This window comes from Hylobates moloch, unplaced genomic scaffold, assembly GCF_009828535.3.
Source record: "Hylobates moloch isolate HMO894 unplaced genomic scaffold, HMol_V3 SCAFFOLD_1, whole genome shotgun sequence".
NCBI lineage: Eukaryota > Metazoa > Chordata > Mammalia > Primates > Hylobatidae > Hylobates > Hylobates moloch.
Genome location: NW_026652276.1, coordinates 230,644,284 through 230,658,013, shown reverse-complemented (window position 1 = coordinate 230,658,013; position 13,730 = coordinate 230,644,284). Strand labels below are relative to the sequence as shown.

Here is a 13,730-nt window from a genome sequence, read left to right as displayed (position 1 = left end):
CATCCAAATAAAACTTAAAGACTTTAGTTAGCTGAGATTTCCCTACTGCCTAATTTATGTAAATGAAAAAGAAACTGATAAAATGTTTAGATCATGCTCTGTCAAAACACAAAACGTGAGGGAACAGGCACAGGCTAAACAGTCCTGGCCAGCCCTCCCTGCACTGCCGGAGAAGCTGTCCTGGGCCGGCAACACCATCGCCTGGTACTTTCACAATCACCCGGGGGGCTTCACAGTGAAACTGAGTCGCTAGTGCCGATTACGTTAAAGGAAAACCCAACTTTTTGTAGAGGGTATGCATTTTTAAGACAGGTATGAATTTCACCCTCACTCTCACTGCTCTTCAGCACAGCGGGGGCAGTGATGCTTTTTGAAGGGATATGCCTAACCTAGGGCATGACGACAAAACCTCTGTCACCACAAAATAAATAATTTAAGTCACTTCTGAATATTTGGGGAGCCATTTAAAAATTATGAACAATGACAAAAACGTGTTGGCCAGGTGTGCTGGCTCATACCTGTAATCCTAGCACTTTGAGAGGCCAAGGCAGGTGGATCACCTGAGGTCAGGAGTTCAAGACCAGCCTGGCCAATGTGGTGAAACCCTGTCTCTACTAAAAAAACAAAAATTAGCCTGGGAGGCAGAGGTTGCGGTGAACCAAGATTGCGCCACTGCACTCCAGCTTGGGTGACGGAGCGAGACTCTGTCTCCAACAAAAAAACTTGTCTTTCCATCTTGATGCTTCATAAGAACCTTGCTAATCTGCCAGAAAGAGGCAAAGAGAAGATAAAACAGCAAATGCAGGAGAGGAGAGCACCATCCTGAGGAGTAAGAAGCACTGCCCTCTTCCTAATATGCCAAGCTCCAAACCCCATGACTCCCATGCTGAAGGCTGCCAGCCCTTGCTGACACCTGGACAGGATGCAAGAGCCTTAGCCCTGGGCTGCACAGATAGGGGGGGCTCTGCCAGGCCGTCCCCTCCATCATGGCTCAATGCCCTTCCTCCTCTGATCCACCTGGTTTTGAACTCAATTAAAACATTTCCTACTCTATAAAGGCTTCCTGATTCCTCCTGCCAATGCCCAGGAAATCAAATCCCTCTTCTTCAGTAGCCCCGGGTACTCTTCTGGAAGCTCTTTTATGGGAAACTGTATTATTCTATAGTTTCTTATTAAAATATCTGTCTCTCCCACAAATGTGCTAGGACCTTGAAAGCAGAGACCATGGATCAGCTGTGCTCATCTGGCACATAGTAGGTACTCCAAAATGTCTGGTGGGGGACGAATGGATGAACAGACGGATGGATGAGAAGGTGATAAAGCACAGTTACCCCAAGCAGGGGAGTTCTGAGGTGCAAAAGACAGGATTGGTCTCTGCCTACACACAGGGAGGGGGCAGGAATGGGAAGATAACCACAACCCAAAGCTCCCCTCGTGGGCTTCCCAAGTCAAATGAGGGTGGCGAATAAGAGGCTCGGTGCGTCTTTACCCAAGGATGCCAACAGCTCGTAGTTCATCCGCATCACGTCTCTGTACAGCTCCTTCTGCCGCTTGTCTAGCATGCTCCACTCCTCCCGGGTGAAATACACTGCCACATCCTCGAACACCACCGGCAGCTCCTCAAACACCACAGGAACCTCCTCCGACAGCCCCTCTGCAGAAGGATCCTGGAACAAAGAGCAGCGGCCACTCAGCACCGCCTGCCGAGCCAGATGCCCACATGATACTTCTGGGGCCTTTGGAAGCCCTATTTCTCCTGGGAAGCTCACCAAGAGGCCCAGATGCACTCAGAGAAATTAATTTATCCATTGAAAGTCAAAGAATCAAATTCAGGAGGCCAAAATTAGTAGGTAAAAACCAAGTGAGACTTGGTCAGATCCTAGGATCTCCTGGGTAGAAATGAAAGCGTGTGGAAAGAACAGGCAGCTGGGCAGAGCCTCTCACTGCATGCTGTCCTCAGAGTCCTGAGAGCTGCCTCCTGGTCACCTACAACTAAAAGGTGACCGTGTGCCTCTAGGAGCATCTGCTAAGATTTCCCAATGGGATGGGAACAAAGAGGTGGTCAAAAAAGCTAAAGATGCTTACGACCAGTGACTGGTTTACACATGCCTCACTGCTGAAAGAATTCAGATGATAAAAGGTTAGATCTGTTCATTAGCTTCTAATACTAAAAAATGTCAGGAACAGGAAAAGAAATGAGCTATGCCGTTTTTCTGGATTTTAGAAAAAATGAGAGTTTACGAAGTTGAACTGGATTCCTTATGATGTCAGCTCTAGCAGGAACCTCCAAGCTATTCTCACCAGACTCCTGGAGGGGAGTTAAAAATGATTTGTTGTAAAATTCTACTTCTATGCAATAGGTGAGAAATGGGGAAGCTTCCAATGAACGTAGTTTCCTTACAGGACAACTTTCCAAAGCATTCGGTAACTACAAAGGAAACCTAAGGTGGGCGCTAGAGTACTTTAGTGCCCAGCAGTGCTGCGGGGAGTGGAAGGAAAGCATGGGCTGGCAGCTCAGGACTCTGGGCAGATTCTGGCACTGACTACAAGAGCTCTAGGATCCCGGGCATGTCACTTCCTCCAAAGTCTGTTTTCTTCCAACAAGATGAGTTTAATAGCACTTGCTCTACCGGCCTCACAGCAACATCAGAAACATTACATCGAACAACATGTGTGAAAAAACTCCAATGTTTAAAAGTGCAACATGACTCCACACTTAAAGTGAAAATTTAAAAAATACTAGCCAGGTGTGGTAGATCATACCTGTAATCCTAGCATTTTGGGAGGCTGAGGTGGGAGGACTGCTTGAGCCCAGGAGTTCAAGACCAGCCTAGGCAATATAGTGAGATTCCCATCTCTACGGAAAATAAAAAATTATCCAGGTGTGGGGGCACACACCTGTGGTCCCAGCTACTTGGGAGGCTGAGTGGGAAGGATTGCTTGAGCCTTGGAGGTAAAGGCTGCAGTGAGCTATGATCACACCACAGTCCAGCCTGGGTGACAGAGCGATACCCTGCCTCTTAAACAAAACAAATTTAAATATTGACTATTTAAGAGCTCTGTGATTTTGTGGTTGCAGGCTATTTCTTGAGATCTGTGTTTATTTTTGATTCTGAATAAAGATGATTGTTTCCTTTATACCAGAAGTAGAAATGTTCTAGCTCACTAATTATGTTAATTGCAAAAAGGAGATGATAATAATAGGGTTGTTGTCCACATTAAATGAGATAATACATGGAACGCATCTAAAACAATGCCTAGTCCATGATAAGCATGTTGGTATATGCGAACATTATGATGTTAGCAGTGGGTTATCGCTAGTATTCTTTTTTCCATCATCAGCATGGATATACATTGTTCTCAGTATAGAATCCTTCTCTGTAAGATACAGCAATCATTATAAACGTATTACCTGAATGCAGGATTCTACTGCATCATTATATAAAATATCAATGTCTGAGGAGTTGTGGATGCCATCAGTGATTTCTTTTTGCCTCAGATCTGAAATGCAGTCTAGATACATTGCGGGAATTGCTCCATTCCCCCCAGGGTCCTCTAGTTCAGCTCTTGAGCTTGGCAGGAGTTCAGCCATGCTATCAAAGCCTCCCAGAGGCCCTGGGGGGTAGAATATGGGGTAATCTGCAGTGAAGAGTGGCTCCGGGCTGGCCAGGATATCTCCAGGTGGGTCTCTGACATTCCGGAACCGGGCTGCCCAGATGGGGTCCCTTGCTGCCAAGGCATTGACACAGAACATGTGGGCCTTGCTCTTGGCGTGGTATTTGAGAGTCTCCACCTTGAATGGTCCTGTATAACCTTCTATTAGTCTTGACCGTTTGTCCCTGATGGAGGGGTATTCTCGGCAAGCAGAGCAGAACAGGGCCGTCTGCTCCTCATTCATGATCAGCCACGGAAACTGCACAAACCACGACTTCTGGATGGACCGGGGCTTCAGAAGTTTCCTGCTTCTTCCTGCCCAGTCTCCCTCGATGTGTCCACTGCCTGTACTGAGGTGGGAATGGTAGGATTTCTTCTGAGGCAGGAGGGACTGTCCACTCTCCCTGGTGGGACCTTGCACGTCCATTTCTTCCATGTAGCCCATCTGTTTTTTTCCTTTAGAGAAGAGACAGAAGGGATTTGCTTTAAAATCCTATAGTTAGAGCCACTGCAACTCACAGGGGCTCTGAGGTACACCAAATATGAAAGGCGGAAAGCACACACACACACACACACACCTGAATTATCTTCTAGTCCTGGCCAAGTCTGCAGGCCCTTCCCTCACCTAATCCAGAATAAAGTCAAAGGGATGGGCTTTACGGAACCCTCCCCCTCCTTTTTGTTTTTTGAATTTAAAGGACAGATACAACCGGCCAAAAGGAAATCTTTGCAATCTGATCTATGAAACATACAATCTTCAGGAGTCAAAATTTTTTATGGATAAGAACACTGACGTAATGGAATATAGGATTTAAAAAAGATCACTAAAGCCACACACCGCAACTCCAGGGGAAGAGAGCTACCTACCTCCTGGGCAGGCAGTTTTGGTCCCCAGGTAGTTTTCCTTAAGCTGTAATCCATCTTCGAATACTTCTACCTCAAAGTACTGGATGCTGACCTAGTCCTCAAGAGAAAGTCAAGTCTAATTCCTCTCTTATAACATAAACCTTCAAACAGATGAGGACTCTCATGACCTCACATCTTCCTTCTTCAAGCTGAACTAGAAGTTTCTTTATTCACTTAGGTGAAATGCAACTCAAACGGCTCTAACTCCTGTGGAACCATTTCTTATGCACCAACATAAGTTCCAATGCCCAGTGGCTGAGGACTCAACATTTTTTGTTCCAGGCCAACAGACCGGTCTACAAAACTGTAGGGGCGTGAAGCTGTTAATAAGAGTCAGAAGGCTCAAAATAAGAGCCAAGCAAGGAGAAATGAAACAAAACAAATTTGTCTCTATGATACTTTCCAGAGTCACAAAGCTGTCTAGAGCTCCTTGTGGTCTGAGAGAAATCACAAAGGAAAACAAACTTCCGTGATTTGATTCATACAGGATCTTGTTCCCCACCTCCCTCTTCTCCTACAGTAGGGGCTGGGTTAACTCAGTTATTTTACATAATGCCAAGATGTCATCTGGCCTGGCTAAGCCAACCCCTGAACAGGTGGGTCTTATCGAAAGAGGAAAGAAAAGATAAATCCCTAGAACTTAGCAGACAGCTGTTCATTCATTCATTCATTCGGTGATTATCTATTGTGCAACAGCTGGGTGCCAGGTAGTGTTCTAAGCACTAGGAATATGGTTGTAAATAAGACAAAGTCATGCCTTCATGGAACTTATAATAATTATAAATAAACATATTCTCCTGGGTAGAAATAAGACAATGGGAGATGAGAGGTTGGAGAAGGACATTAGAGGCAGTGTGTATATTTAGGTATTAATCAGATGGCACCTGGGAGAAGAACAGCAGTGTCAGTTGGTGGAGAATAGGAAGGGCAGAGGATGAGCCTGGAGTCCTGGGGCTGCCCCTGCTCCCTCTCCAGCCAAGCACCCGCCCCTGAGTGCAGGTCCACACTCACCTGGGTGATGCTCCAGAAGGCTCCTCTGGCCCTGGACGCTGCCTAGCCATGGCTCTGGCCCTCGTCCGAACTTACAGAATAGCTCAGGATTGGCAACAGTTGGTCCTGAGTAAAAAAAAAAAAAAAGAGAGAGAGAGAGAGAAAAGCACTATGAAGACCTGGCTCCGGGTCACAACACAAAGGAGGTATCTGTCTGCGACATCTCTCGGCATGGTGAGATAAGGGGCCAAGGAGGAAAGTAGGAGTCTTGGTGGTTCAGCACAGTGGTTCAGTGATTTAGAAACTCTTATCTGTGAGGCCCCTAATAGAATAGGAGACTAGGAGAAAGGAATGAGGGCACAAGGAGGCTAAACAGGTATAAAAACTATGGGTCAAAAACCCAAATGCTGAGAGGGGCCAGCCTGGTAATATAACAGAAGAAACCAGGCCAAGTGCAGGGGCTGTGGCAACCTGCAAGACGTAAGGGAACAGTAGCTACTCAGCTGCAGAAGGGCTGCCACTCAGGATGCAGGCTCAGCCCTGCCACACTGTCCCGTTTGTCAAGAGATGCCAGAAATCCATATTCTTATGTGAAAACTCCTAATAACTAAATATTGGCAATTTACTTAAATATTTTTAAGAAGCCAAACAAAAGAAATGAAAGCCAAAAAACAAAGCAAAACAAAACTTGAAGCAGTGAGCCATATCTGGCCCATGAGCTGCTATTTTGCAGCTTCTGGTCCGGAAGAATCAGTGGTTTTCAAACTCTTTTAGCTGGCACAGAAGACTCACCCCAGCTGCAATCCTTCCACCCACAAAACGCTGAGATTGTTGCTTCTACCATGCCTTACACAGGGGCCAAGATGAAATAAGAAAAGACAGGCATGGTAGACAGTCATCAACTTGCAATCAGCAAACAGTGCATATGTGTACACACATGTTGAAATACAACCAACCACCTCTGTCCTTGGCACAGAAAGTCTACCCAAAGAATCAAAAGAAAGAGCATTCAAAAAACAAAAGAGATGAAAATACCTACACTTGTGCAAAATCTTAAACTGTTTTATCTCACCAAATCCCTACAATTTCCTAAGATGGAAGTTCAGGCTTAAAAAGGCCAAAGGCACTCAAGTATCCAGTGGAGAGCAGGGATTGAGACCAGATTTCCACATTGCAAATGGGATGCTCTTGCCACCACTGCTTCCTACCTCCAACATCCTACGGGCTCCACAGATCCACAGGCCTAGTTTCCGAGTTTCCCTCCTGGCCCCTTGGGGCATTCTGAGGCACCAGGAGACAGACCCAGGAGTCTAGCCCAGGCCTGCCAGATTGCCCCACTTCTCTTGACCATTTTAAGGGGAGAAGAGAAAGGGTGATGTGTGAATTTGCATGCAATTAAGGTAGATACAGGATGGAGCAGATAGGAGTAAAGATGCCTAGACACATGCTTGGATTCCAGAAAACTCTCTCCAGTGTTGCTGACACAGATGAGGTTGGGAATGCTGATCTAGATTGACGGTGGCAGGGATGTGGATGGGCACCCATACCCAGTGTTGCCACCGGCTTGTCAGAACCACAGAGCTCCTTTTGTTGCTGGCTCAGCAGCACCCATTCCTCCTGGAGTAAGTACACAGTGATGTCATCAAATGTCACAGGAGCCTGAAAGGAAAATGACAGCGCTAAGTACCACCCTCTTCCCCAGATTTATCTTCCAAAAGTGTTCCTGACCACCTGAGGGCCCCCTACACGGGTAGGGGTGTTGTCAATTTACATGCATGGCCGACACCCCATCTCTCCCCACCTGGGTACAGATCACAGTGAGAACGAGACTCGTTTCTTCCGGGAAGTGCCACGCACTGAAACGAAACTGAGCCATGAAGGAGGCTGGCTCAGGAGCTTCTCTGTCCCCTCCCTGCATGCTCTTCACCCGCCTCCCACACACCCGTTCCTTCTCAGCCAGGGGCTGGGCAACAACTTAGGGCCCATTCTTTCATGGAACCTTAAACATGGTAAACCTTCAACATGGTAAACCTTCACTTAGGAAGATGTGTCTGATTTCTAGGAATAGCTGAAAGTCATTTAGAACTATGTCTGTGAATGAAGTCGATGATGAAAACAGGCAATGCTTTGGGGCTGAGATCTACATCCCATGTGGCTTGTAAAGGAGCCCTGTGGGGTAGGGAGTTCAGAAAGTGTTTGGAGGAGTTCCAGAGTAAGATGGCAGATTAAACAAGCCTATTTAATTTTGTTTATTCCCCGTGAATTTAAAAGACCCCCTCCCCAAAACAAAATCCCCACTATAATAGGAGGCACAACAAGGAGATGGCAGCAATACGCTCTTGGAAACCAAGAAGCAGATGAAAAAGCAGTCACTTCAGCAGATCCAAGAAAATCAAACCCTCACCCGGCAGTGGGCAAAGCGGAGAACCGCCCAAGGTACACTCTGCATCCTCAAAGGCTTGGCATCTTCCAGCACAGGAAACCTCCAGCATGGGAGGGTGGGCAGGCAGCCCACTGGAACAAGAACTAGGGGAGGGCTGTCCCCAACAAATGCCTCCCCAGATTCCTTTACATGAGGCTCCGGCTGATAAGCCCGTCCTCCCTCTCACAAGCACAGAGCTATTAGATTTTTGGTCTTCCACCACTAAATGTCAGCAGACTGGACTACCAGACACTTGGGGAAAGGATCTAACAGGGACTATAGAGACCAAAATAGATGGGAGGTGTTGGGTTTGTGGGGGGGCGGGTTGCTAAGAAAATGGAGGGGAGGCATGGAGAAAAAAACTTAAAAAAACTATCATCAAGCTATACCATCAAAGAGGTAAGGTACTGCAGCCACGCAACAAAGTGTTATAAAAGAAATCAACAGAAAAAGAAGTAGAAATGTTTATCATTTTAAGTTTTGTGCCATGAAAACATTACCTAAAGAAATTGTAAAAAGAAATAAATCAAATTATCAACAAAAAACAAATTTCTCACTCCAAAGAAAAATAACATTGGGAAATAGCAGCATGCCATTTAAAATAGGTGAAATATCGATTTTAACCTCAACAGTAGACATTTCTTGAGGAAAATGATATCGATCATTCTTACTGGTCACTATTATAAGATTTTTCTTATGTTGACTGCAGAAAATTTGGACAATAGAAATAAGCAGAAAAAAATGTATTAAGATCACCCATATTCCCCTTATTGAAAAAGAATTACTTTTCATTACCCTTCTTTCCTGAGAACCTGTTAACATTTGCTATATAACCTCCCAGTCTTTAGTCTATGAATATGTATGAAGTTTTAAAAACAAAAATAGAACTGTACTGCCAAATGTGTACATTTCAATAACTGTTTGCTCTACAGTGTCTTCCAAAGCAAAATGAAATATTTCCCCAAACCGACCGGAAGACAGGCTCCACTAAAAGAGAGCGGTCAAACAGGAGTCTCCATGAGATACAACCTAGGGACAGCCAATGTGGGGAAGCATTGAAGACAACCCCAAGATTAGGCTGAAGGCAGATTCAGGATGACTGCTGTATCCCAGGACTGGAGGGCAGCCTGTCCAGATTGGGGCAGGTTAAAACACTTGTGATTCAGGACAGCCGGGATCGCTCTTCATGCCCATCCTTCCCGGGCATGCACAGGTGAGCATAATAAGGGCCAAGGACCCCATCACGTTAGCTCCACCTGAGGAGGAGCATGGCTAGGACTGTCCATTTGGATAATAGTGTCTTCCCAGCAAGAGTGATAACACTAACACCTGGCACCTCTCTTAAGCAATATTATAGCAAGAGCCTTCTGATTCCAGGTGACTGCGACGTAAAGAAAACACAAATCTGCGTGAATAAGAGGAGTTCCTCATGTGTGTGAAATGCAGAGTATCTCTCGATGTTCTATTTTAGCGGTTCCCAGTCACTCTCTACAGGGTAAAGCTGTCTGAATTCTCAGTCTAGCACCAAAGCCCCCTCAGTCTGAATCTAACCCACTTTCTAACTACAGCTCTGTGCATCGCTTCACCTGGAATGTCTCCTCCAGCCAGATTCATATCATTGCAATCACCCAGCCTATCTCGCACCATTCCTCTCTCTACACTCCCAATCTTTAGATCCTGACTGCCCACTTCCTCCCACCAACTTAGAATCCACCCACCCATAAAGTCGCAATTCACGTTCTCTTTCAGGAAGGATTTCCTAACCACCTGGCCCAAGCATTTATCCTTCTCCTGGGCAAGGAAGGATTTATATCCCCCCTAGAGTCCAGTGTTAAGGAAATCTATGCTGCTTGGTTGATTTTATAACTTCCTTCATCAACACCACCCTTCTCCCCACAACCATGTTATATGGAAAGTATTTTATAGGCATTTAATTCATTTTTTCATTCAACACACATTTATTACTTAAGTGTTTCTATGTGCTTGATGCATGGTAATTCAAAGATATGAGATTAAAATCTATCAGGAGGTGGCAGACAACTAAGATACAAGTGCAATAATAGAACCATGTTCAGAAAAAAAGTGAGAAAGGAGTATCAGTCACTTGTACAGGAAAGATAGAGAGGGCCAGGAAACGGAAACGTTGAGGCAACAAATACATACAGCAACAAGTACACATACAGACTTCTCTTTGGGGGCAACAACAGCACAGTCTCCTAGGAGGCACATGAGGTGGCGGGCTGCAGTGCTTCAGAGCACCCACACCTTGCAGCAAAAGGGCTCCTGTAGTGATGCTGTTTTATGAGCATTCCTTCCTGAGACCCTATTAAATGCCAGGAACTGCTCCACTGCTCTAGCTGGGGAGGTAAGAGTCAAGTCAACCAATGTGTAAATAAATAAATAAACATGAGAATTTTGTTTAGTGATAAGGGTTGGGAAGAAAATAAAACAGGATCATGGCATGGAACATGATGGGGAAAAGTCTGACCATTATCCATTATTCTGTCAATGACAGGCAAGAGGTCCTACATTCAATGTGGGATATCAATCCAATGGCCCAAGATGGCTCTTAGTTAATAAAGACCACAAAACAGCACCTAAGGAAGGGTCTAGTAATAGACCAAACCACTATCTCACGAGGTAGTCTCCCAGTTCTGAGCCATAAGAATGCTGTTCGGAGTGGAGTTGTAGAACAGCACCGCTATTCCTTGTCACTCATTTGCAACACATCTTACACTGCCAGTTGGTTTTGTAATTACTTTATTTCATTCTTATATGAAGTTCTCATTTCCCATATTAGAAAACAACTATATTTGGGAAGGGCAAGCACCTTTCTGAGATGCCCTAAAATCAAGATTATAATCAAGGGTGAAATTTTCAGTTTCTGATGTTTCACTTAGTGGTTGGACAGGACACGGAATCAGGTTTCTCCTCTACCTCCCAAAATGTTCGTACAGTCATGCGTTGCGTAACAACAGGGATAAGTTCTAGCCAATGTGTCCTTAGGCAGTTCTGTCACTGTGGAACATCACAGAGTGTACTTCTATAAAACTACATGCTACAGCCTACTACACATCTAGGCTATATGGTATAGCCTTTTGCCCCCTAGGCTACAATCCTGCACAGTATGTTACTGTACTGAAAACTGTAGGCAACTGTAACACATGGTAAGTATTTGCGTATCTAAACATAGAAAAGGTACAGTAAAAATATGGTAGAAAAGACAAAAAAAAAAAGTACATCTGTATTGGGCACTTACCATGAATGGAGCTTGCAGGACTGGAAGTTGCTCTGGGTGGGTGGGTGAGTGAGCGAGTGGTGAGAGAAATGTGAAGGCCTAGGACATGACTGAACACTTCTGTAGACTTTATAAACACTGCACACTAAGGCTACACTGAATTTGTTAAAAAATTTTATTTCTTCAACAATAAATTAACCCTAGCTTATTGTAATTGTTTTACCTTATAAACTTAAATTTTTCAAACTTTTGACTCTTTTGTAATAACACTTAGCTTAACACACATTGTACATCTGTACAATATTTTTCTTTAAATATTTCTGTATTTTTATTTTCTAGCAAACCATTCCATCAACAAAAAGTATTTTTCTTTATATTCTAATTCTACGAGGTTTTCTATTTAAAAAAATTTTTTTTTTTTTTTTACTTTTTAAGCTTTGTTAAAAACTAAGACACAAACACACACAATAGCCTAAGCCTACACAGGGTCGGGATCATGAAGATGTCACCAGGTGATAGGAATTTCTCAGCCCCACTGTAGTCTCAGGGGATTGTACGTGAGCGCGGTGTTGATGGAAACCTTGTTATACAGCGCATGACCGTATTTCTCTTCTCCCATTAAAGGCTAAGAAAGCCTCTGACTAAACAGAATAGCTTGGAAATCAACTTCAAATCACTGATTCCAATATCAATCCCAATATTTTATAATCCTTCTTCCCTCTACATTTTGCTCCTCTTTATTCAAATTCAGGTTCAATCTAAACCAATCGGGATATTTCTAAAGCGTAAGGGCCATAAGCTCCATCTTTCCTTGGGTTTTGTTGAGCTTTATTGTCTTGGACCGTGTACTCTGTAGGTGCCGTGTCTGGAACATGCATCACTGTAGCTTGTGGAGGGAGGGAGGATGGAAGAGATGCTCATGCGAGAAATCACCTCTTTTGAAATTCAGAGTCCTTCCTAGTCTTCCCAGGAAAAACTACGGCATCAAAAGAACCTCATTATCCTTTTCTCTCTTTTCGTGTGGGACAACCCTTCCAGGCGTGTCCAAGTTATTGAAGTGAAAACTGCAGGAGAGCTCCTTGAGAAAGGTGATCATTTCCTATTTATCCTCATACTTCCAGCATCTCGTTCAATGCAAATCACAGATCACAAATGTTTATTAAATGGACAATTTTTTAAGGGACTCAATAAACAGTCGAAAACGTTTGTTGAGAGTTCTCCTCTGTGCCAAATAAGAAACAATACTCGAGAACTGGCAGCAAACAACATCCAGAAAGATGTTAGTCCCAAGAGGCTGCCACTGTCTCCAAGCGAATGTGCCCACAACCACACTGGTCTTGGATGACACGGCCTGGAAGCGCTGGCAATCCCGTCAAATCCCTGAACTCCGCCCCCACGCACTTTCCACCTTTTCTTCCAACTCAAAGCCTCTTGCCCAAAGCCAATTTATGACACAGGTTTCTAAGCAATGCCCAGATATTCCATGAAGTACATAACCTAGAAACAGAAGTGGCAAAAAGCATGCCAGATGCCCTCTCTTTTCAGCCCTTTATTGGGAAGAAGGATCTAGGCAGGGCCAAGCCCTCAAGCGTCCCACCCTGCAGCTCCCACTGGTGTCCGATCCAGACTCCAAGCCTTAGCCAGGCCTCTTCAAAACGCGGAAGGTGGTGGGGGAAACAGGAAGCACCTTCGCATCGCTCCACTCGGGGGTCACCCAACCCAGCATCGACCCAGCGGCCGCTCGCCAGCTCGGGGAGGATGCGCGGACACCGAACGGGAGCGTCCGCTCCTCTCCGCCACCCTCCCGGGGTCGGGCGCCGAAGTGCGGGAAGAGAAGGCGGGCCGGCGAGTCCTTCCCTGCAAGCCTGGCTCATCTGCGGGGCCTCCGCCCGAGCCGCCCCGCCTCGCCCGAGCCCGGCTCAGGGATCCTCGGGAGGGAGCGGGCGGCCCCCGGGCCTTCCAGTCCTACCTTCCCCGACTCTCTGGGCTCCATGGCCCCGCTTTCGGAGGCCCGTGCCGCCCCCTCCCCCCGCGGCCTGGCCTGAGGATGCAGCCGCCGCGACCGCCCCGGGGACCCAGGCTCCCGGAGGGGGAGGGCACCCAGGCAGGGAGGGAACGCGGCCCGAGAACTTCGCTTTCTCACGTCGGGGGGCGGTAGCGCCGGTGGACCCAGGATAGGAGCTGAGCTGGGACTCGCGTCGTACCGAGCGAACAGCTTTACGGCCACTGCCCAGCCCCAGGCGGCGGGGCGTGACGGGAAGTGTAGTCCGCTGTAGGTGAGCGGCTCTCGAAGCTGCTATTGGCTCCCGGAATGCAGGTCCTGATTGGACGCCGGCGGCGCGCTTGCGGCCCTCTCCGCCTCCCTCCGGCGATAGTTACTAGGCAACGGCGGCGGGGCGTCCTTTAGTCCTCTGCAGCAAGGGCAAAGCGCTCTGATTGGGCTACGCGAAGGCCAATGTCAGGCTTGAAGTTCTAGGTTTTCTTTTATTAAGGAGGGCAATACTTTTTGTTCTATTCACT

The 13,730-nt window shown here is 46.2% G+C and overlaps 1 protein-coding gene across 10 annotated transcripts in view; it reads right to left on the bottom strand.

The window, feature by feature from the left end:
- Nucleotides 1–13,417, bottom strand: part of ZNF862 (zinc finger protein 862) — a 28,930-nt gene extending 15,513 nt beyond the window's left edge. For 8 of the 10 annotated variants that reach the window (XR_009209796.1, XR_009209798.1, XR_009209802.1 and 5 more), the window contains exons 1-5: nucleotides 7,955–9,193; nucleotides 7,098–7,209; nucleotides 5,572–5,676; nucleotides 3,413–4,110; nucleotides 1,490–1,667 (exon numbers count right to left, since the gene is read on the bottom strand). Coding sequence is in view for 1 of the 10 variants with exons in the window: in XM_058427846.1 (XP_058283829.1) it covers nucleotides 1,490–1,667; nucleotides 3,413–4,110; nucleotides 5,572–5,676; nucleotides 7,098–7,209; nucleotides 7,955–7,999 (1,138 nt within the window). In the remaining 9 variants the exon portion in view is untranslated. Of the gene's footprint in view, nucleotides 1–1,489; nucleotides 1,668–3,412; nucleotides 4,111–5,571; nucleotides 5,677–7,097; nucleotides 7,210–7,954; nucleotides 9,194–11,231 lie in introns of those variants that run through there. The other 2 variants (XR_009209808.1, XR_009209806.1) reach the window with 2 other exon arrangements.
- Nucleotides 13,418–13,730: the final 313 nt, after the last annotated feature.